We start from the raw sequence: 22602 nt of genomic DNA, 5'->3' as shown, positions 1-22602 counted from the left end.
TTTCTTTTAAATGACTACAAAATACACTTTCATTGTCCTGCCAGATGTTGGCCTAGAGAAAGGGGTACCATAGCTTTATGCTGAGGTCATATTGGGCTGACATGGCCAGTACAAAGGAGAAATAGGGAGGGAACGTTTTGCACCTTATAGAATGAAAAGAGAATTGCATACCGACATAGGTAAGAGCTTTTATTGTGACAAGAACTTTTTCCATATGCGTGCATACTCTCTGTAATTCCAGTGTAAAATATTGTACTTGCACTAGCTTTTTTTAAAACAAATATTAAAAAAAATGGAAGAATTCATATTCTATTTTCTAATCGTGGTGTGTCTATTTGTAGGATACACTCGCGTCTGTTTATTGAATTTTATGGTCCCTTTCTTTGATGGTGCTTGCAGGTTTTCTAGGTAGAAATTATTTCATTATAATAATAAAACAATGTTTGATTCAAAATTTGAACAAAATTGTTTTAAAGAAATTGTCTGTATACCAGTACAAGTTTATTGTTTCAGTATACTCGTACTAATAAAATAACAGTGCCAATTGCAAATTAGTGTTCTTTGTAGTGTTTAAATAAGAGGTTGGTAGTAGTTCCTCTTTGAAAGAGCAATTTTTTTTCACATGAATGTTTTCCTGAGGATTTACTTTATGACAAGCTTTGTTCACCATAATAAATGCACATTTTCTGAACTTTCTGAAATAATATACAAGCACTCATTTGCACTATCAAGTTTGCCTCCTACTATCAGCTTATCCAAGTAACTTAACAGTGCAGCTTATATTATGCTCTAAATATACTTAGCAAAGTTTCATAGTTTTAGCTTTGTATTTATCCCTCTTTACAAATCACATTAAATAGTTGACGTGGAAGCATTTTATTCAGTGGCTTGACTCTAGCATTTTCAAGCTATATCGTGAAAATCTGTTATGCTGAACATGAAGAAAACTTTGGAAGTCAGGAAAAAAAATGACCATTGTTTTTAGGGCGTTTATCGCAAATAAATTCCAAAACTCAGAATTCCAAGGTTTGAGCTGAAGTGGTTGCAGTTATCTCCTTTCGTGTAGTGCAGATACTCCAGTACAGGTAGTCCTCATTTAATGATCCTAACTGGGATGAGCAATTCTGTCACGGTTGTTAAGTGAAACCTGAATGTGCCAATTTATGACAACAATTCCAGCAGTCTCAGTTGCAGCAGTGAAGCAAATTATCCATGATCATTAAGATGTCACATAACCCTGACTTGTGAGCCACTGCTGGCTTCTCCATTGACTTTGCTTGTCAGAAGCTGACTGGGAAGGTTTCAAATGGCAGTCACATGGCCATGGGGATGCTGCAATCATCATTAAGCATAAGGACTAATTGTGAAGTCACTTTTTTCAGCACCATGGTGACTTCAGACAGTTTCTGTACTTCCTGTACTCAGAAACTGAGGCCAGATGGTCCAAGGAGGAAAAATGTCCCACTTAAACTACCAATATAACCCTTCTATCTATGTCAGTGGTTCTCAACCTTTCTAATGCCGTGACCCCATAATACAGTTCCCCATGTTGTGGTGAGCCCCAACCACTTATACATCACGGGTGCCAGGGGCGTGGCCAAAGAAAAGGGGGAAAAATGGCGGACAGCCTTGTTTGGCAACCCCCGTGAAATGGTTGTTCGACCCCAAATGGGGTCCCAACCCACAGGTTGAGAACCACTGATCTATGTGAACCCGTCTATCTGTGGCTGGTGCTAAGAACTGGCCTATGGCAAATATTGTTTATTACAGCTAACCCTCTTCTGTCATTTACTGAGCATCTAAGAGCCACAATTATAAAAGATCTCAAACTTATAATGTATTATAACAATTAGAGTTGACCCTATTAAATAGCCTGACTAAAAAGTTCTGTTTCCAAAGCCTTGCTCAAGGTCAGCAATCTCATTAATCCCAGGCTTGACTCACAATCAGGATCTGTTAAAACTGTGGCAAATACAGGGTTTCCAGGGCTCATCTTTGTATGGAAGGATTGTAAAGTGACAAGACATTTGCTTAGATAACCTAGACTTAAATCACTTACTAATTCACAGGTAGTCACCATCATTTTTTATTTTGCCTGGAAATAAATAAGTAGCCAATGTAATAATTTTAATTTTAGCATAATAGGGCTTTCTGAGTCTTGTTTTGTATCATGGAACTGCCCTGTATCCAATTCAAGCTTCTCATTCTTGTGTGCCAGTGCGAGCTGTCGTTTCTGACATTACAATTCCATGTTGCATTTTAAAAATGTATCTGGACATTTCAGATGCAGCTGCATTTGTGTTATTTTGGGACATGCAAGCTGCGTCCTCTATTTGCATGGATTCTCCTGGATTTTGTTTTTTGTTTTGATTTTGGTAGGGGAAAGGGCTACGTACCTACCTACAATGGAGTAAGTAGGCACATTTAACAGGAAAACTGATTTTAAAATGCCATTCAGTAATCATATCTCTGAAAGATGTTTAGCTACCTGGGAGGTAAATATATTTTTCATTTCTCTTGTATGGTGCGTCTGTACCTAAAAAGACACCATAGATAAATGATGGAATCAACATAGACAGATGTTATAATTCTAATGTAGAAAAAAAGTAAAGAATTTTAAAAATATTTCTACATGCTACATAAATCAGCCCAAAGGAAAAGAACAGTTATTTATAGTATGGCTTTATGTATCATTCGTCTAGAAGCAATCAGTGACTGGTTTTGTTATTTGTTTCACTGTAAACGTGTCAAGTTACCAGATATGGGCTGCAAAAATTGAGACAACCACTAGGTGGCAGAAAAAAGATTTCAAAACTTCCAAATCTGGCGTCACAAACATATACCTTACTCTTTAATTACCAATTACTCAAATTTTACTTGGACTTTGAAAATAAAACAATGCTATAGTAAGAAACTATACGGTAATTGAAAAAATAAGGAACTTTACTTGCAGTAAACCTACATTGCAGATATGCAGCTTCACGAGTGTTACAGTGAATCTCCTCTGCATATCATTTATCAAGTTTCACATAAAAACTGCCTCCTAAAATTATGAAACAATTGTTACATAATGAATTGGTTGTGCGTATTACAATAGTGATATGGAAAACGAGATCTAGATCTTGCACAACCAAAACATGTCTCTGCTATTTATTAACTTAGCATGTCTTTTTTTCAAGCTCTATGCTCTGCACAGTAGGGTCAGGTGTGGAACTGCAGTACCTTCTCTGTCTTTTCCCAAAGTCATTGGAGAAAAAAAAATAGTTAATCATCATTAGCTTATCTCTTTCATCTTTAAAACGGAGATGAATGAACAAGGGAGCATCTCCATTTGCAATGAAGGAACAAGGGAGCATCTCCTAACAAAGCACTACAATAAAGGGAGTGTAACTATTTGATCAACCATTTTAAGAACTTTATAATAATCAGCACACGTTAAAAACTGAACACTTGATGCCTCTGTAAAAATAAGACAGTTTTTTTTTTTTAATTCTGTAAGTGCTATTCCAAGGTGGCATGCTGGAGCAGTATCCATGCAGTGAGGGCTTTCTGGGCTTCACAGTTATTTTCCTGTTCTTCTGACTTTCACCACACATTGCAGGAGCAGTTGAAACGTTAAATATAAAATCCCGAATGGCTTTGCTTTTTTTAGTAATGGCAGATCCAAGGGACAAATACTTTATGAATGGACATCTAAGTCCCTCTGATCAGTTGTTCTGAAAGCTCGATCTAGATTTCTTACTTAAATAGACAAGGATATAAAAAGAAGACCACTGAACAATTCTGGACAAAACCATAACCATGGACCCAGAAGCGGTTTATGGCTTGTTCTCACTAGGCCCGACTCCAACCACTACTACAACAATCAATGGTATTAAGCAACCTGCTTCTTTCCTAATTGGGAATATAATCACCTCCCCATCCTGCAAAATAAATAAAAGAAGTGGAGGAGAAACAGAACATAGCAAATTTCACATCTCCAAAGGCCCGGGGTTTTCTTCTTTGGCTAAGAAAATATTGTGTTGTGCTGCTGAGTTACCCGAATAAAGGTTGCCCTTCGACTAAGCTCTTTGAGTTTGGCAGCTCCCACGTAGGTACAAGCAGAACGGAGACCACCCAGGATGTCACGGATGGTATTTTCTACATCTCCTTTGTAGGGTACTTCCACCGTTTTGCCCTCTGAAGCTCTGAAAAGGAAAATAATTTCACTTGCATTGGTGGGCTACCTATTCTGCTATTAAAAGTATTAAAATGTACTATTAAAATATGGAGCCATGGTGATGCAGCGGTTAAAGTGCAGTAATGCAGGCAAACTCTGCCCACGGTCTGGAGTTCGATCCTGATGGGGTTCAAGGTTGATTTAGCCTTTCATCCTTCCGAAGCTGATAGTTTGTTGGGAGCAATGTGTTGACATTGTACATTTACACCCAGAGAGGACTGTAAAGCACCATGGGGTGGTATATAAGCCCAAATGCTACTGCTATTTCCCAACAGTGCCTCTTTTATCCAAACAAAGATATATTTGCTTGTATTCCAATCTGAAATAAATCCATCTGGAAAGTAACCAAAGACATTCTTCACTGTGTTTACTATTCATCTAGATAGCATGTGTATGTGTGTTTGTATGAGGGTATTATTAATCAAAGAGAATTAGCACCCATTTACTTCTTATGAAAATCCTCACAATATACTTGTAAGCATATTTTAACCCTTCGAAGATGCTGTTTCATTGTTCAAATATAAGAATCATTTACATATTAATTGATTAGAGAAATGTGTATATCTCCCAAATGTTAATGTTAATTTGCCCCAAATCAACAGATGCCTGCCAGTGGTTTCATATACATCTTAAATAACAGGAGAAAGTCCTACAGTACCTCAATCTTGAGTAGCCATGAACGTAAGTGCTCCTGCCCCACTATTACCTATGGTAATTACCTGCCCACTCTAGAACCACTAAGCCCAATGAAATCACTCCAACTTTGTTTTAGATTGTGACTACCATAGTCCATGTTGTCAGAATCTAATTTTCAGATATCAGGAGAAAAGGTGTGATGACCTTATCAGTAAACTTCCAACTGGTGGCTAAGTGTGACTGCGCTTCTGCAACTAGCCAAGCATTTGGCATCTGCCAGTGTCTGGGTGATGCTGGGAGTAGTAGCAAATAAATCAAGTCAACCATATGGTTGACGTTCCACCCCTTTTTTTAACCTACATTATGCCAGACATATAAAAGGGACGGGACTTCGATCATGTAATGGCCGTCATCTTAACCTCCTCCAACAATAAAATCTTGTCTGTTTTATTATTTGATTTGATTAGTAAAGACAACCCTTTCAGAAGGAAAGAAGGGAATAAATACTCTGTAAAAACATAGTTAAGCAACAAAATCAACTCTCATCAACATATAAGCCTGGTGACATGCTCTTGTCACAGAACAAGCTCATCTAACATCCTGGCCCAGTGTATGGGAGAAAAGCCAGGTCTTTAGAGCTGTATGGACAACCAGTGGAGTCAGGGCCACTCAAATGTCAAGGGAAGCTTATTTCGAAAGATAGGCTCAGGCACAGAAAAGGCCCATTTCCTAAAGTCATCTTGCTTCAAAGAAGGGACTTGGACCATGCCCAAGCTGAGTGATCTCAGGGAGAGGAAAGGCAACAGGAGAATGGCAGTCCTGCAAGAAACCTGCTCCTGTGCCGTGCAAGACTTGATAGATGATAACCAGCATCTTGAACTTGGGCGTCTACTAAATTCTGCATTCAGCAACATGCATTATTATCCACACCACTGCATTCTGGACCAGCTACCGCCCCACATGGAGCACACACTGCAGAGGGCTGCAATTCTGTTGGCTGCCAATACCATGTTAACAACACCAGAGTTTCAAGAAGTGGCCTTGCATATTATGCTGGAAAGGGAGCGGTACCTGTAATCTGCAACACCACCTGCGTGCTTCTTCATAGCAGTGTCAGAGCTCATTCCATAGAAAAGCTTCACTTTTTTACCATTTTTTTCTACAATATCTCCAGCACTTTGGTCATGTCCTGCAAACATGCCCCCCAGCATCACAAAATCAGCACCAGCTCCTGTGAGTGGCACAAAGGAAAAATATGAGGGGCTAAACCAAAACAAAATAGCATTTATAGTATTTAAATACAGGGTTGCATTAATCATTGCAATCTCCTTTTCAATTCCAGTATTATGTATACAGGTACTCCTTGACTTGCAACCACAAGTCAACCCAAAATTTCTGTTGCTTAGCAAGACAGTTGTTAAGCGAGTTCCACCCCATTTTATGGCTTTTCTTGCTCTGATTGTTAAGTGAATTGTTGCAGCTGCAAAGTTAGCAACCTGGTTGTTAAGTAAATCTGACTTCCCCGCTGACTTTGCTTGCTGGAAAGTCACAAAAGCTGATCACATGATCCCTGTGATCCCTGTCACATGACACTGCAATGGTCATAAATATGAACCAGTTGCCAAGCATCTGAATTTTGATCACGTGACCATGGGGATGCTTACGCAACAGTTGTAAGTGTGAAAAACGGTCATAAGTTACTTTTTTCAGTACCATTGTAACATCAAACTGTCAATAAACAAATGGTTGTAAGTCAAGGGTTTCCTGTAGTAGATTCATCTTAATGCATTTCCTATATTTCGGCAACAGACAGTACTCACCAAAAGCTTTGGCCACATCTCCTGGACAGCTGCATCCTCCATCCTGAATAAAGGATGGAGAAAAGAGAAGAAGTCAGTGCATTCAATTTCATTTGTTACTATAACACTGACAATTTTAGCTGGTGGTTAGAAGAAGGACCCAGCCTAAGCATTTATAGAAATGAGAACAAGAAAGTGACTGCATCAACCTTTTTTTCGTAAAAGGTTTAATTTCAATGCATTAAGCACATTATGAGAGCATAGTGGTTAAGGCCTCAGGCCTGAAAGCCAGCTGGCTGACCCTTGGGCCAGTCATGCGCACCAGGAGTCAACACTCACTTGAAAACAATCCTAAAAAAAAAATATTGCAGATTAAAATTCCATTTACTATTTGGTCTGACTTCAAAGGATTTGGCAGACTAGAATGCAGATTTTTTAAAGAGTACCGGAAACAGGATTTAGGCATAATTTTACTCCCAATCATTAATGAGATATATTTGTCCACACAAGCAGTCATTAGCATTACTATTGTGGATATGGATATATTTTTTTCAGAAAAAAAGGACACTGAAGATGCCCACCTTTACCCATTTAATCTCACTAAAATAAAGGAGATTGGCAGACACTGATGGAGAGGTTTTTTTTTATTGAAAATTTTTAAAATTTTTACAAGAAGAAAAACAACCCTCCCCAACCCACCCCAACCCTCCCATTCCCTCCCTCAGCCTTCCCAGAGCTGAATATAGGCTTAATTAAAGTTTCTTGAATTCTTAGAAAAAAAGTATAAACCATAGATAAGTCTAAATACATTACTTAAACAACTAATAAAATAATTAACAATAATATATATATATATATATATAAAAAACATAAATATTAAAGAAAGGAAAAAAATACTTAAAAAGAAAAAAAATAAAGAGAAAGAAAGAAGAAAGGAAATATAAAAAAATAAAATAATAAAAAATATAAAGAGAAAGGAAAAATAATACAATCTATAAAATATTAAAATTTATATATGAGTTATTGAAAAACTAAATATTTTTTATATCCAACTTTTGTATAAAATCTACCCATTTTTCCCATACCACAAAAAACTTCTCTTGCAATTGATCCTTTAAAAAAGCCGAAATCTTTGCCATTTCCGCTAGATAGGATACTTTAGAAAACCACTCTTGCAAAGTAGGCAAAGATTCCTTCTTCCAATATTGCCCTACTAACAACCTTGCGGCTGTAATTAAATTTAACATCAATACAACCTCCTTAATATCACAATCAGTAACAATACCTAGCAAAAACAATTGTGGGGTAAATTTTACCCTCCTTCTAAAAATTCTTTGAATATTCCACCATATCTTAATCCAAAAGGCTTTTATATTTTTACACAACCACCAAATATGGTAATAAGTAGCGTCCAGACAACCACATCTCCAACATTTGGGCTGTAAGTCAGGATACATACGAGACATTTTTTGTGGGTCAAGGTGCCATCTATAAAACATTTTATAAAAGTTCTCCCTTAAGTTCTGGGCTTGTGTAAATTTAACATTTCTCACCCAAATAGTTTCCCAGGTATCTAGTAGAACCGGTTCACCAAAATTTTGTGCCCATTTAATCATACATTCTTTAATTAATTCTGGTTCTGAGTCCAATTCTACTAGCAACCCATAAATTCTCTTAATATGAGTTCGTCTTTGATCTTTTACTTGTTTAACAAAATTTTCATCTTCTTTAAGCAAGCCCACATTACGATCTATCTTCCATCTGTCCGCTATTTGTCTGTACTGAAACCATGAATATATAATATTTTCTTGTGCTAAATCTTCCAAAGATTTTAACTGCCAAATTTTACCATCCCATCTAAGCAATTGTGCATAAGAAACACTATCCATCTTGACTCCTCTCCTTATCCCCTCTATCGCATGCCAAGGTATAGCCCATAATGGTATTTTAGAATCACTTCTGTGATATTTCCTCCAAACCCGCAGTAAAGAAATCCTTATAATATGAGATTTAAAAACCCGGTCAACTTTTTAATTAAAAATTAAATAGGCATGCCATCCAAAAAGTAAATCCCAACCCTCCAAGAGGAGTATTTCTACATTTGTTAAATTAACCCAATCACTAATTAATGTTAAGACCACAGCATCATAATACAATTTCAAATTCGGTACCTTGAGTCCACCTCTCTCACGAATGTCTTGTATAATTTTAAGCTTTACTCTTGGTTTTTTCCCTGCCCAAATAAATTTATTGATACCTTTCTGCCATTCATTTAAATTGACCTCATTCTTTAAAATAGGTATCATTTGAAATAAGAAAAGGAACTTAGGCAGGACATTCATTTTAATCGCCACAATTCTTTCCACTGATGGAGAGTTTTATATGTCCTGGTATTTTTTGAAAATGTACTCGCTTTTCAAGGGCACTTCCAGAATATCCATGGACTGACTGGTGAGCTGTTTTTCTTGATTTATTTTGTTGTATTCTATAAGTCTGATGTTCTCACTTCTCTGTATAAATTAGGAAATGAAGGATGTACTTAAGCATCCATTCCACCCTTCAGAATGGGCAGAAAGGTATTAAATACATAGCTTTTAAAAAAATATCTTTGATTACAAAACTGATATAAAACATTGCAAAGTACACTGAAAACATTCACAGATAGGTGAGATGGGAGTGCCTATCTATCCTTTCCTTCAACCCACTTTGCACCAAGTGTGAATATTTTGTTACTAAACATATGCACTGAACAATAATGCACTCTTCATGGGATTGTTCTGTAGACCACTTTGTTGGTGCAACTGGCACAAACCGAGGATGAGCTACTGGTTTTCTCTATATGCCAGAATCAATTATAATTAGTGTACAGGTAGTCCTCAACTTATGAGTTCAAAATTCCTGTTGCTAAGCAAGACAGTTGTTAAGTGAGTTGCTGTTCTGTCCCAGCCTACGTGAGTCCTTGTTAAGCTCACAAGGAGAAACCCCTCTTCCAACAAGCAGGCTGAAACCGCAGGAAAAAAACCAATCCCCTTTTATTATTCATAGACCTGAGTTAATGTCCAAGGCAAACATTGCCTTTGGCAACCAGCACCTCCCATACCTTCCCTTTTATTATGCAGCCAAGGCGTGGCTTCCTAATGCCTTCTCCTTTGCCTTTGCCCCATTGCATTCCTTTGTCCTACTCTCTTTTCTTGCCGGGTTTATGTGCATCCTGGATAGCTCCCAGCTGTGAGTCATCACTGTCCAACTCAGACTCCCAGCACAGCGCAAGTAGAGGGGCCAGGCTCCTAGTCAGACTGTAAGTCTTGGAGCTCCTCAGAGCCTTCCTCTGACTCTGACGTCACTCCAGGCCCCTCCTCCTCCTCTGATTCCTCAGACTCAGCTGCCGGGTCCACTGGCTGGCGAGGAATCACAACAATTGCACCCCATTTTACAACCTTTTTTGCCAGAGTGGTTAGGCGAATTACTGCATTAAGCAAATCATGCAGTTGTTAAATGAATCTAGTTTCCCTTATTGACTTTGCTTATCAGAAGCTAGCTGGGAACCGTACAAATGGTGATCACATGATCCCAGGACACTGCAACTATCAAAAATATATGCCAGTTGCCAAGGGCCTGAATTTTGATCCCATGACCATGGGAATGCTGCAACCATCCTAAGTGTGAAAGCCAGTCATAAGTCACTTTTTTCAGTGTCTTTGTAACCTCAAAGTGTCACCAAACGAATGGTTGTCAAGTCAATGACTACCTGTGGTTTTTCTAAATACAATATAAGAGAAACAGATATTTGAAAACTTCTAAAATCTTCATGATCAGATTCATGTCTTTGACCTGGAAAGTGGACTTTTAAGGTTATTAAATAAAATAACAAATAGAAAAGTTCATTTAAAAAAAAATCCAAGAAAAATCTCCCTCAATTACTACTTATTGGGACTTTGCTTCTGGATTCATTGTTTTTTCATTTAATGGGATTCAACATAGATCCTACTTACAGAAATGATATGTCCTTGCAGTCCATGAGCGGAATCTGCACATTCAATTACTGCGCTGAGCTGAGGATAGCCAACCCCAGTTTTTATCCGAGTAGTGCACACAGAACCTGGGCGTGAAGAACAGACAAAATATGACATCACAGTATCTTGCGATTTAGATGAAAAGTAGCCCCGATCTCTTCAGATAGCTGAATCTCTCTGGAAGCCTTTTCACATATAAGACATATAATAAAATCATGTGCATGGGACAGAACGAGAGAGCTATTTACTGTAAGAAAGGACACACATCCACAAGAGCCAAAATAATATTTGATAGGATCCATAAAGACTAAAAGATAATAGCAGATTGTTGGGGGCAATGTAAATATATATATACATTGCTTACTGGTGTACACCGCTTAGAGAGTGCTTGCACTTAAAGCGATATATAAGTCTCATAAATAAATAAATAAATAAATAAATAGAACCAGTAAATATCCCTTTTCTCTTCTTTACTCCTTTCTTTACATGAAACAGGACCAGAGAGCCTTGGAGGCAACAGATCCAAACCTCCACTCGGCTAGAAAATCCACATCAACATTGACATCAATTATTGGTTCCCCACAAAAGCATGCTTCTCTCGGGGGGGGGGAGATGTATCTCTACCCCCCCCATAAATCCAAACTTCACATCACTGAATTTTGATGGCAAGCAGCCAAATTTCAGTGGCATATTTTGATTGCTTTTCATAGTCAATGTGTTACTTGAGCTTTTAGTATTGTGATTTTGAATGCATTTTTGCATGTCTCTGGAGAGGATTGAGTCTGACTTTGTCTTTCAGCTTCTTTTTTAGCAATCCCCTCATTTTAGAATAGTTTTCCCTTTTCAAGTCAAATCTGTCATTTGGCAATGAACCAAATACATCTGCGTTAAGGGCTTTGTTGCCACTTTCAACACTGTGTCTTCAAAAAAAAACCTGGATACTACTTCCTTTTGGGTCAGTTCCATGCCTAACTATTCTAGGACACAAATACTTAGGGTATTTAGATTTTATTTTCTCCATATCATTACAAGATGTATATTTTCTCAGACTATGTCGTGACAGCTTTGCTCATTTTTTTCCAAAGATGTTGCAAAATACGTAAATACTCATCATTTCCCTTTGGCGGGAAATGTTACACAAAGCACAAAAATGGAAACTGTAAGCCAAAGGAATTAAAGGCATAAGATAAGGAAATGTGATTAAAGTGAAGTGTTTACAGCAACATTTTTCACTCTACCTTTTTATATTTGCAAACCAGCCTGCCAACTTGTCCAGTCACACACCAAATCAGACTCTACTTTTTTGTTCTTTTGTTATTTATTCATTACTGTATATATGTAGTAAGGATGCAAAGAAAATACTCCTGACATAAATGTGTAAGCAATGTTGCATATACCCTGCAGCATAATCCTGTGATCCGCATATCTGTCTTCATTCACATATCCTTCTTCCCAGCTTACCTGGTCCAATTCCTACTTTAATAATGTCTGCTCCAGACAGAAGAAGTTCTTCCACCATCTCTCCCGTTACTACGTTGCCTGCCTGAAATAGAGCCAAAATCATTGCAAATAATGAATAGATCCACAGTGACTGCAGTAGTAAAACAAATGTAGTTACCTCTCTTCCTTCCTTCTATCCTTCCATTTTTAACCTGCCTTCCAATCTGGGAAGATTACATATACCAGTGATGGCGAACCTTTTAGAGACTGAGTGCCCAAGCTGCAATCCAAACCCCACTTATGCATCGTTGAGTGCCGGGAGGGTGTGGCCATTGGCTGGGCGTGGCTGCAGTGGTAACAGCAGACTGGGTGGGACTAAAAAGTTCAATCAATCAATTCCAACTTTGCAAGATCTTTTTTTTCCCCGCAAGTTGAAATTGACTGACCGAACCTATTTTTTTTTTTGCACATGGCGGCGGAGACCTAAAGTGAAAAGGTTTTATAAAAACCAGTGAAGGCCTAGGACGGAGACGACAGCATGCGTGCCCACAGAGAGGGCTCTGAGTGTGCCTCTGGCACCTGTGCCATAGGTTCGCCACCACTGACATATACAGTGCATTCTCACTTGTAGTCAGAAAATTGCCTTATTTTCAAAACCACGATTTCTTTTAAAATGGCAGTGTCGTTATCCAATGCCCTGTTCAGCAATCAGTATCATCCTGACTGATTTACACCCTAAATTCTCATGTGACATATCTACTTTCTATCCTGTAAAAACAAATACTTCTATTAAAATAGATGGATTCTTTGCTCTGGCATTAAGTGGACCTTATAATTCCTATGCCAGATCATTCTAGTAAGTTAAGTATCCCTCATTCTCCTAGTATCTCTTATCTGCATTTCTTTAAAATGTTGAAAAAGGGAACATCATCATAGCCATAACCCTGTATGTAGCAAATACAAACATTTCTTATAATCTGTTTTGTACAATCAACAATTTTATCTAATAGAATGGAGAGCTTGCTTAATATGGTTAAGAAAGATTTATATCAGAAGAGAAACATCAAGGCAAAAACATGCCCTTTCTGACTGAATTATTCAATGCGATGAAACTGCCATTTACCAGAAAAACATCTTCTCACCGATAACAATGCTAAAAACACACATAAAAGAAAAGCACTTTGCTTCAACAATTGATTTGCTCTGGATGAACTTCTTCAGAAAATTGCTCCCAATTACAAAACAGGTAATATTACTTTCTATTAGCATTTAGTTACGAAGTAATTGTCCACCGCTTTATATAATTTTGTCTCTATTTATGCATGAATTTTTTTTGTTTTTTTAAAATTTATTTATTTTTAACTCATCCATCCTCCCAGAAGCTCAGGATGCTGTATACCTAATAATAATGTTGTTACTCATTGGTATTTGAGAAAGCACTGACCATACCTCTGTGCTGTTACTACTTCTGAATGTTTTTAACAAGCATACAATGCATGAAGCAAAATTGTTTCAAAATATATTGTATGTATTTATATAAAAAAAAATCCTGTGTGATACAGAGTCAAGTTGAAGATCCCAGGTTCAAATCCTTAGTTCATTCCAAATCTTATTAATGATATAATTGGCATTACAATTTAACACATGATCTCATTAACAAACACGCCAATCTTTGTGTTGTGCTTAGATCTCTATCCAAACTTATCCCGTAAGTCCTAAATGTTTTTCTATCCTTTTAAATAAAAAGAGGCAAGACCACAAATATAATATTGTGTGTTACTGGTTATTCTTTTATTGCACACAATTAAGGTTGTTGTAGATTGGACAGTCTTATGTGTTTTAAATAAATAAACAAAACTAAAGATGTGATTGTTACTAAAACTCTTATATATGTGCAAGCATGCAAAGACTACTAGGGAAAGAAGTCCAAATGGACCTTTTGGTGGCATTCATTCATCCATTTGTGAGGTAACTCAAAAGCAAAATGAATCAGAAGTAATAAGATTGACTCTTCTTCCTGCTGTAGAAATGTCTACCAGAATCAATTAGTGACAATTTTTCCCTTGTTCTAAATACAAATGGAGACATTTCTTGGTGCAAGGAACACTGATATTTAAGCTGTATCTTAAAATGAGCCATGATCACACACCAGATTTCTGCCCGCTGCCCACTATTCAAACAAGTAGACCATGGTCTACATCAGGATTTATCATGCTGCCGAAAATGTTAGCTTTTTTAAAAAAAATCTTGGAATCCCTGATCAAAAGACAAAGCATTAGTGATAGAAAATTGACTTGGGATTTTGCTCTCTTTTTTTAGTCTCTCACAGTAACACGTCAATTTCTTGGGAACAGTTTGAAACCCTGCTCTAGAGTTAATTTTCCTGCTTTCTAATACAATCACGTCAGAATGGGAAGCTAATTCCACAGAAGAGGACAGAAGGTGGTTTACAATGCCCATTTCTGTTCCATCCCAAAATGAAAAAATGTTGGCTTCTTGAAATCCTGCAAATCTTGCAGAACTTTATCAATATCTTGTGAAAGTGTTGGGAGACTCTCTTTTTCTCTCTCTCTTGCGTAACATTTTCTAAAGTGTACTGGAGTGGAATGGAGCAGCCTGAATCATCTTACAAAAATATGCTGCCAAGACAGCAATAAAGAGCACTCCATCCCATGGCAGAGAAATTCAAAATCAATCAAACCATTCATCAGTTCTGTTCAATGTTGCCTATATTCACTGGCTGCAAGTTTTCACACAGGAGTCTATACAGATTAAACCGCAATTTTTTTTTTTCACATACTAAATTCATGATTTATTATTTGTGGTCCCTTCTTGTTAAGACACAGGACATTTGCTGGAATAAAGGAACTCTTTTGCCAAATTACAGGCCTATCCATCTCTCAACTTCTCCAACCCCTACCATAATAGTGTGCTTTGGGAACCGGACATGAACAGCTTTCACAAATTCCACAAAGTGTTCTGAGTAACCATTGGCCACATCCAGGCAGATGTACTTGACAAGGGGGATGGCCTCGATGATGTTTATCAGCTTCTCGAAATCAGCCAGCCCACTGCCTGAGCTCACTGCTATGTGCTGCAAAAAGAAGATGAAAACAATTAAGTTTTTTTTTTTTTTTACAGAAATGAGGTCAAAAGCATTCAGTGCCTGGCTTTGCAGAAGAAGCCAAATGGGAAAATGTCTAAGACAATTAAATATGTGTATTTTCAGGGTATTTTTTTTCCCTAGGAACACAGCAAAGCTGTAATATAGGATGACGTTTTAATGCTTGTGAATCATGCACCCCACTACAATTGTTCACTTTTATTTATTGCCATGTATGCTGCAACCTCCTTAGTGTTTTTAGTATTCTACCTTTTTCCTACGTTTGATGAGTCCATACAATTTGTTAAAGGGAAAGTTCCAAGTTTTAAATAGGAACATAAGAAAAAGGCTTGGCCTGTATCAGACCATTTGGTGCTTTATTTAGTTGAGAGCCTGACTAGTAGCAGCTCTCCAGAGTTGAAACTGGGGTCTTCTTAACTCTATCTGGAGGAGACAGAGATTAGGCCTGGGACTTCCTGACCTACATGTAAAACAGAGCCTATCCCTTCATCCTGGACAGATTGGTGAACATGCTATGAAGAGCATGGAAAGAGAATGTTTTGCAATAAGGGAGAAATGGCTGTCCTTGGCTAGGATCCAGACATTTTTCTCTTAAACTGAGGCCTCCCTAGTTAGCCAAAACCCAATCTAGGAACAGGAATTTAACTTGTCCAAGGTACTTTTATATTCTCTGGAGTTAGAGGAATATATATGATTTTATAAAGTAATCAAGGTCAAAGTGCTCAGATATGACCAATCTGTTCTCTAGTTATATCCATTTTCTAAGCCAGATCTGCTCCATGGTGACATATCTCTTAGTTACTGTGCTTATCTAAGTACTATAATGAGACTAGTGCACCAAATATGTTTTCAAGGTCAACTGGTCTAAAATGATTTGTTCGTACAATCAACAGGCTGAATATATGCAGCATATGACTCCTATAACAAAATATCTCCTGGATTGTTTCAAAGGGCTACCAATCTATAAAGCCCCTATATAACTTCTAAAGCCTACATTCTCCCAAATAAGCCATTTAAGCTTTTTATTCTTCTTCTTTCAACCCTCCAAAGACATTCATACCACCCTATCTCAAACTCTCTGATTTCACACATGCATATGCATACCCCATTCCCCAAAATAAAATAAATATTAAAATAAGAAGTTTTCTGATTGAATGCAGTGGGACAAAAGGAGGTGGTTTGAGGTTTCACCTGGAAATCTCCAAAATTAATGAAAGCCTTTTGCTAATTTATCAGTAATTTATTTTTAGGAACACTGCTTAGCAAGTCTACCAGTGCAATCTTCTACTATTCTTTTGAAGTATTTGCTTCCTTGCCACTTAGAATATATTATTATTATAAAAATCATCATTTCTTTCAATTAAATTTACAAAACTAAAACATTTATTTGGGCATTTCCAACACTGTTTTATACATTGTACAATGTTTTACTTTCTATTTGATCTCAATGTTTTTTGCCTGAATAAAATACTGTGTTTGCAGCTGTTTTCACAGACTACCACTGTTCAATAAACCATTTTCTTATTCATTTTTGTCAGACTACCTGTACTTTAATGTATACATTTGTTATCTAACCTTGCCAACAAATCATCTATTGATATCTTTAATAATTTAAACTCAGTTTTTACATTCCATTAACGTTTTGCTGTTCCACACTGTTCAGGCTAGACCTTAAATAGTCTTTTTTGGAATGAATTTACTTGTAAAGAAACATGAAAAGAATTCTACAACATAATAATAAATTTATAATGTTCACTTAAACATGCAGACATCTTTCCATTGTTTTATAATATTACTTTTTACTACGTTGTATATATAATTCCCTTGATCTTCCAGGATGCATTAGCCAGAATGGTGTAAAATAAAAATGTAATAAAACCAACATGATGCCTGAACACCAAAGTACCTATAAACACACGCCCTTCAAGCTCTTTGTCAATCCCATTTAGTTTATCTTTACATATTATTTTAATTAAAAGTAATTATCAGCAAGAAGTTGTCATCTGATGAACGAAGAGCTATCGTCTATCATCTAGCTTTTTAAGAATGCCTCAAGGCTTCATTTCAATTCTAAGTATATTTTTAGAAAATAAAAATGGCCAACAGCTCTAGTTCACCCATTTGTTTGGAAGCACATGAGCTGTTATGGTAAAGAGTATCCAGTTATGCTAAATATGACGGTGAGGATAGCCTCATCTGTTTGTGTTCTAGTCTTGTGATTCGTAAGGATCACAGCAGTTGTTTTGTTATTGGGCAGCCTCCCTGCATCCACACACTCACTCCAATTTCTGCAAGTGCCACTGTACTCATAACACCGGATCCCTCTAATAAAATACCATGCATCCTTTAAATCTAATATCTTTTGGAAGCATATGATTTTATAAACCACTCTCTTGCTTACAGGACAGGATGTATCAGTTTTTCTAATATTTCAGAAAATGCAATCTAATATTTAATTATTAACTTTGTGAAAAAGTACCTCTATGCATTCTGGGTGATCACTTGCAAACAGCTTCCACTGTTCTAGAGAGTAATGTTTGTGTATTGCAGTAAACATGGTGTACTAGAAAAACAAATAAATATGCTATAATTATACTATTTGATGTAGACACATCAAAGTTACATACATACAAAACAAAGTTCCATGACGTCATTGCAAATACATAAAAGGTTCTTGTTTAAACAGTAGGAAGGTGTGAACTAGATACTGAAATAGAAAACCATGCAGAGATTCTAGATTACATATGAAAGACACAACAGCAAGGAACTAAAACTTTGCCTGAATGCACGTTCCAAGGTCAGTAGTTCTCCAGATTTAAGAAACTGTCTTTAAATGTAAATCTGGTCTATATGTAATACAACTGCCAGAGATTTCCACGATAGGAGAACTTCAGTATTATTTGTAAATTTTACTTGAATTCAAATATTACAGGACTGGATGCTAAGCCTGTAACCCTTCATAGCAGTTTAGTAATTATATAGTAAACCATTAGAGAAGATGACTCTGACAAAAGTGCTCTTCTTATCTAAGAACTGTTACAGGCTATGACACAAGCGTGAGGTATAGGAAGTATGAAAGAAAAGTTGTTGGGTGAGATGATAAAGCAGAAGAGGTTGTGCATGAGAAAAAGGCATATAAGAGAATTATTATTACAAAATATGAGAAGAAAATACTGTTTAATGGACATATATTAAGGGAGTGAGGGGATTATTGCTTTTTTATTGTTTTATATTGGGTTTTTGTCCTTGTAAGCACCCAGAGTCACTGAGAGTGAGTTGGGCGGTCATATAAATTTTCACAAATAAATAAAGTTGCAAGGAATAGAGCCAAGATAACAAGAAAGTGGGAATTGGAACTCTTAAGAGAAACATTTAATAACTTGATTGCAACAGGAATAGTTTGCTTAACAAGTTAAACAAAAATAAAAGTCAAGAATTAAATGGACTGAATATAAAAGTGAGTAACCAGTAGGCAAGAAGTACACTAAGGTGATTTAAACACAGAGAGAAATAATGAAGAATAAATCACAAAACAAATTAAAATGAATGACTCAAAAGAAAAGGAATATTGAGAAAATTGTGGTTGGATAAAGTTGATGACATCCTCAAAAATAGAGATAAAAATAAAAAAACAACGGATGAAGTGATGGATGAAGCAAAGATCATTTAAAGAAAGATAAAGAGAGGTTATAGTGAATGGGTTTTTTTTTTTAATTTCAGGACTTTAATTTCTTTTGCTTAGTAATCTTTTCTCCTTTTCTACATAATAGTATCTTGAAAGAGAATAGTATGATAAGCATGCATGTATGCCTACATGTAATTTTGATTATGTATGGTACAGTTATTTAACAACTTTCTTACAAAAATTAGCAGTGTTCCAAACTGGCTATCCCTAATTGGCTAATGCTTCATATGAGTGTTATAAAATTGACTTTTAGGTAATATGACATTTACTATAGATAGCAGATCATCCCAAGTCAATGACTTAAATCATTACAATGACTTGAAATTAATTCAAATGTTATTTTCATTCCTTTTTTTTTTTAGGAGAAGAGAATTAAGAAACACTTACTTTAGCCATAACTTGTGCCATTTCAAAAGTACCAACAGTGTCCATATTTGATACAATAACGGGGATGCCTGTATAGGTTTGCTTGGAGTTACGAAAGAAGAAAGTACGAGTAAGATCTACCTGTAAAAACAACACCTTTTTATTTTGGATCTGAAAGCATTTTTATTCTTATCAAGTGACAAAAATGGATTCAATATAGAATTAAGTCATAAAGTTAGAAAAATGAAAACACTAAAATAACAGATATTAAATATTTCTCTACATAATTACAGTATCTACAATCTCATAAGTGCTTCAGCTTCCTAAAATGGCAAGGAAGGAGATAGCCAGCCAATTTGTTTCTAACATTGTTAAAGCATCCCATTTAAGCAATAAATCCATCTGGACCATGAGAATAGCCTGAAATTCAAATCAGGTAATTAAACTTGTCAGCAAATATAAATAATGGAATCACATGCTCACAAAAAAGGTAGATTTATAATTCAGACATGCTTTTCAATCCATCCAATCCCTGGATGAGAAAAGTGAACTGGTTGAAAATATTTTTATTAGGCTGTGTTTACTTTTTCATCAGCTACTCAATTCTTGAAAGAACAAAGCAGTGTTTGATTTGGTGAATGAATGGACAAGTTGGAAGACTGGTTTGCAAGTATAAAAAGAGGTAGAGTGAAAAGCGTTTCTGTAAACACTTCAGTTAATTATATTTCCTTTTATATGAAGCCTTTAATTTCTTTGGCTTACAATTTCCATTTTCTGACTTCGCTGTCAGAAGATCACAAAACCAATTGCTAAGCGTCCATTCTGATACATCCTAAGAACAAGACTGAATCTCGTACGTATGTCATAATGTTCACAAAGAATCAAGAGTCAACATCTAACATGTTTCCAGAAATAGGAGAAAAGCAGCTCAGGTTCAAGGCTGATGGTTATTCTATTCCAATATTTAAGTGAATCATACAGAATCCAACCAGGTCTACTTTCAAATTCACACACACAGATGGAATCCATATGTGAATTCTACATTGGTCATACTACACCAAAAGAAGTATTTAATATTATTTCATTGGAAGCCACTGTTAATTTGTTAATCTGCAACCTGCACTTGTGAATGAAGCTCAAAATTATGTGGTGATTAGACTTAAAATTAACACAAATTTATCAAATATGGCCTGGTGGATTGTAATTATTTTTAGCTCTTATCTCCTTCAATTAAAAAGGCCCCAATTCTAGAAGATCTTTCAAAGTCCTTTCCAGATGACAGGAAACTATAATAAGTCATTTTGGATCAAAGCATGCTGGAAATCATATTTCAAAAATTTCCCTTATGTTAATTTGTTTCAGAGATATACTGTATTTTAACAATGGCTATGTAGCAAGAATTGTAATTATACAAACCATTTGGTTTCAACTAAAGATATCGCGGTAATCTGCATAATAGAAAGAGGCCCATCCTGCATTTTCATTCACCACCATCCCCTTCCTTTTTTCATTTCCACAAAACAGAGGTGCTGCAAGAAAATCCAGACTTTCAGTGGGATTCTGACCAAGGATCATCTGGTCTCCAAATTTGTCAACTTTAAGACTTGTGAACTTCAACTCCCAGAATTCCCCAGCCAGCATCGCCTTATCTAAACCAGCCTTACCTAAGCCAGCCATGCCCATCCATGGACTATGGGTTGCATGCAGCCCTGAACAGCTAGTAATGTGGTCCCACAAGAATGTAATCTTTTAACATTACGTGATTTATATACATTAACTATATATTTTATATACGACCCAAGACAAATCCTCTTCACTCAATGAGGCCCAAGTAAGCCAAAAGATTGGACAACAGTGATCTATACTGTGTCCCACAATCCCAGAGACTTGTTCTTTAAACCTGCTGTGCAAGCCTTCATCTGGGAATGCCCAGTTCCAACTACAGGGACAAAAGGCATGGTGACACTTTTGACTTTTTTGATCTTTACCCTTGGAGAGACGTTGTTTGTGTAAATAGGAATTTTTCAACATCCTTTTGGAGACTAAACGTTAGATAGAACTAAATTAATGATAAATGTTGGAAGAGTAAAGGCCAGTGTGTTTTCTGCAAAACACAAAAAGATTGCAATTCCATTTCCCAGCTCCCCTCCCTGCTTGCGCCTGTGTGTACTTCGCTATTCAAGACATCTGACCTGCCGGCCCCAGGAAATCGCTTCTGCAGCATTACTTCCACTCAAGAAAAGCCAGGCCTCTCATGGAGGGTTTGTAACTTGAATCAGCCTCCCCCCCTCTTCCTTTCCCCCATAAAATGATCTGTCATGCCACTTGTTTATCGGCTCCTCTACAAACAGTTCCGAGCAGAATGCAATCCGACTCTAGGTCCCCTTCTGTCGGCCTCACACACACACACCCCCGCCCCCCAACATCCCTGCTGGCTTCTTGCAAATTTGGAAGCAATTCCACCAAATGCCCCGGTGAGCACTTTCCTAAGGATTCTCCTCGGGATCACAATCTGCAAAAGGTGGGAACAAAAAAAACAAAAACAAAAAGCAAAGCAAAGCAAAGCAATACCGGTAGCTGCTACAGAGGGGCCGACCTCGCCGACCGGGTTACGCACGGAAAGTTCTGAAATCCTTTGACTTCGTATTAGGGACAAAAAAGAGGCAGAGGCGGCGAGGGCATTAACCCCTTCGCCTGAAATGCAAATAGGAAGAGAAGAGGGATTACATATAATGAAGCCGGACGCCGCATTTTAAAGAGGGGTGGGGGAGAAAAGCATGCTCCTTTGGAAATGCCCCCACCTCTGCTCTGCTTCGGAGGCTGCTCCGCTTAGGTCTGAGCAAGACATCTTTAAAGTCCAGTTTGAGATCTGCATCTACTCGGGGCATCTCGCCGGCTCGTCTAGGAGGACGGGCGCTCAAGCTGCCTCAGGTTTTCCCGCGGTGGCGGCGGCTGTTCTTCTGAGCCAGGGTCAGGCAGCCCACAAGCCACCCGAGCTGGTGTTCGGGGCCGGCTGAATATTTATAGGGCGTGAAGAAGCGGGAGGCAGCGTACCGGCCCCATCGCTTTATTAGGAGCGGGCTGGCACGGAATGCACATGGCCGCGAGGCGGGTCAGACTGGGGCCTCGCTCTCCGCCGGCGGCCCCTCGCCCGACCTCGCTTTGCCTCTCCCGGGTCGGCACTGCAGCTCTGGCTAGCGCCTGAGCGTTGCGCGCTCCTACAGCAATGCAGCTCAGTAGTGGCCAGATAGAGACGCTGCTGCACTTAGCAGCAGCAGCAGCAGCAAGAGGAGGAGGCGGCGGCGGCCGTTCCTGCAGTA

General features: G+C 37.5%; 1 protein-coding gene across 4 annotated transcripts; it reads right to left on the bottom strand.

The window, feature by feature from the left end:
• Positions 1 to 860: 860 nt before the first annotated feature.
• On the bottom strand, positions 861 to 22474 carry GMPR (guanosine monophosphate reductase). Of its 4 annotated transcripts, none has more exons than XM_039348877.1 (10): positions 22084 to 22474; positions 20699 to 20811; positions 19304 to 19423; positions 17711 to 17794; positions 15028 to 15201; positions 12129 to 12210; positions 10647 to 10753; positions 6676 to 6718; positions 5927 to 6086; positions 861 to 4187 (listed from the first exon to the last, which is right to left on the bottom strand). In XM_039348877.1, the coding sequence occupies exons 2-10, from the start codon at positions 20699 to 20701 to the stop codon at positions 4007 to 4009; spliced, it is 954 nt and encodes a 317-aa protein (XP_039204811.1). In that variant the 5' UTR covers positions 20702 to 20811; positions 22084 to 22474; the 3' UTR covers positions 861 to 4006. The 4 variants fall into 4 exon arrangements, with proteins under 4 accessions (XP_039204811.1, XP_039204820.1, XP_039204800.1 ...); XM_039348886.1 differs by lacking the exon at positions 22084 to 22474 and adding an exon at positions 21854 to 21874; XM_039348866.1 differs by lacking the exon at positions 20699 to 20811 and having other exon boundaries at positions 22084 to 22470.
• Positions 22475 to 22602: the final 128 nt, after the last annotated feature.

The sequence above is a fragment of the Crotalus tigris genome, unplaced genomic scaffold (genome assembly GCF_016545835.1).
Source record: "Crotalus tigris isolate CLP2741 ecotype Arizona unplaced genomic scaffold, ASM1654583v1 scf7180000017564.2150845, whole genome shotgun sequence".
Classification (NCBI taxonomy): Eukaryota; Metazoa; Chordata; class Lepidosauria; order Squamata; family Viperidae; genus Crotalus; species Crotalus tigris.
The sequence above is the reverse complement of the archived record's forward strand: the minus strand, read 5'-3'. Positions and strand labels throughout refer to the sequence as shown.

Coding starts and splice junctions, on each gene's coding strand:
- GMPR (XM_039348866.1), bottom strand. CDS start 22,170: ATGCCCCGAGTAGATGCAGATCTCAAACTGGACTTTAAAGATGTCTTG. Junction 12,211..15,027: donor TCCCAAAGCACACTATTATG/GTAGGGGTTGGA, acceptor GCTCTATTTCAG/GCAGGCAACGTAGTAACGGG. Junction 6,719..10,646: donor TGCAAGGACATATCATTTCT/GTAAGTAGGATC, acceptor TCCTTTATTCAG/GATGGAGGATGCAGCTGTCC.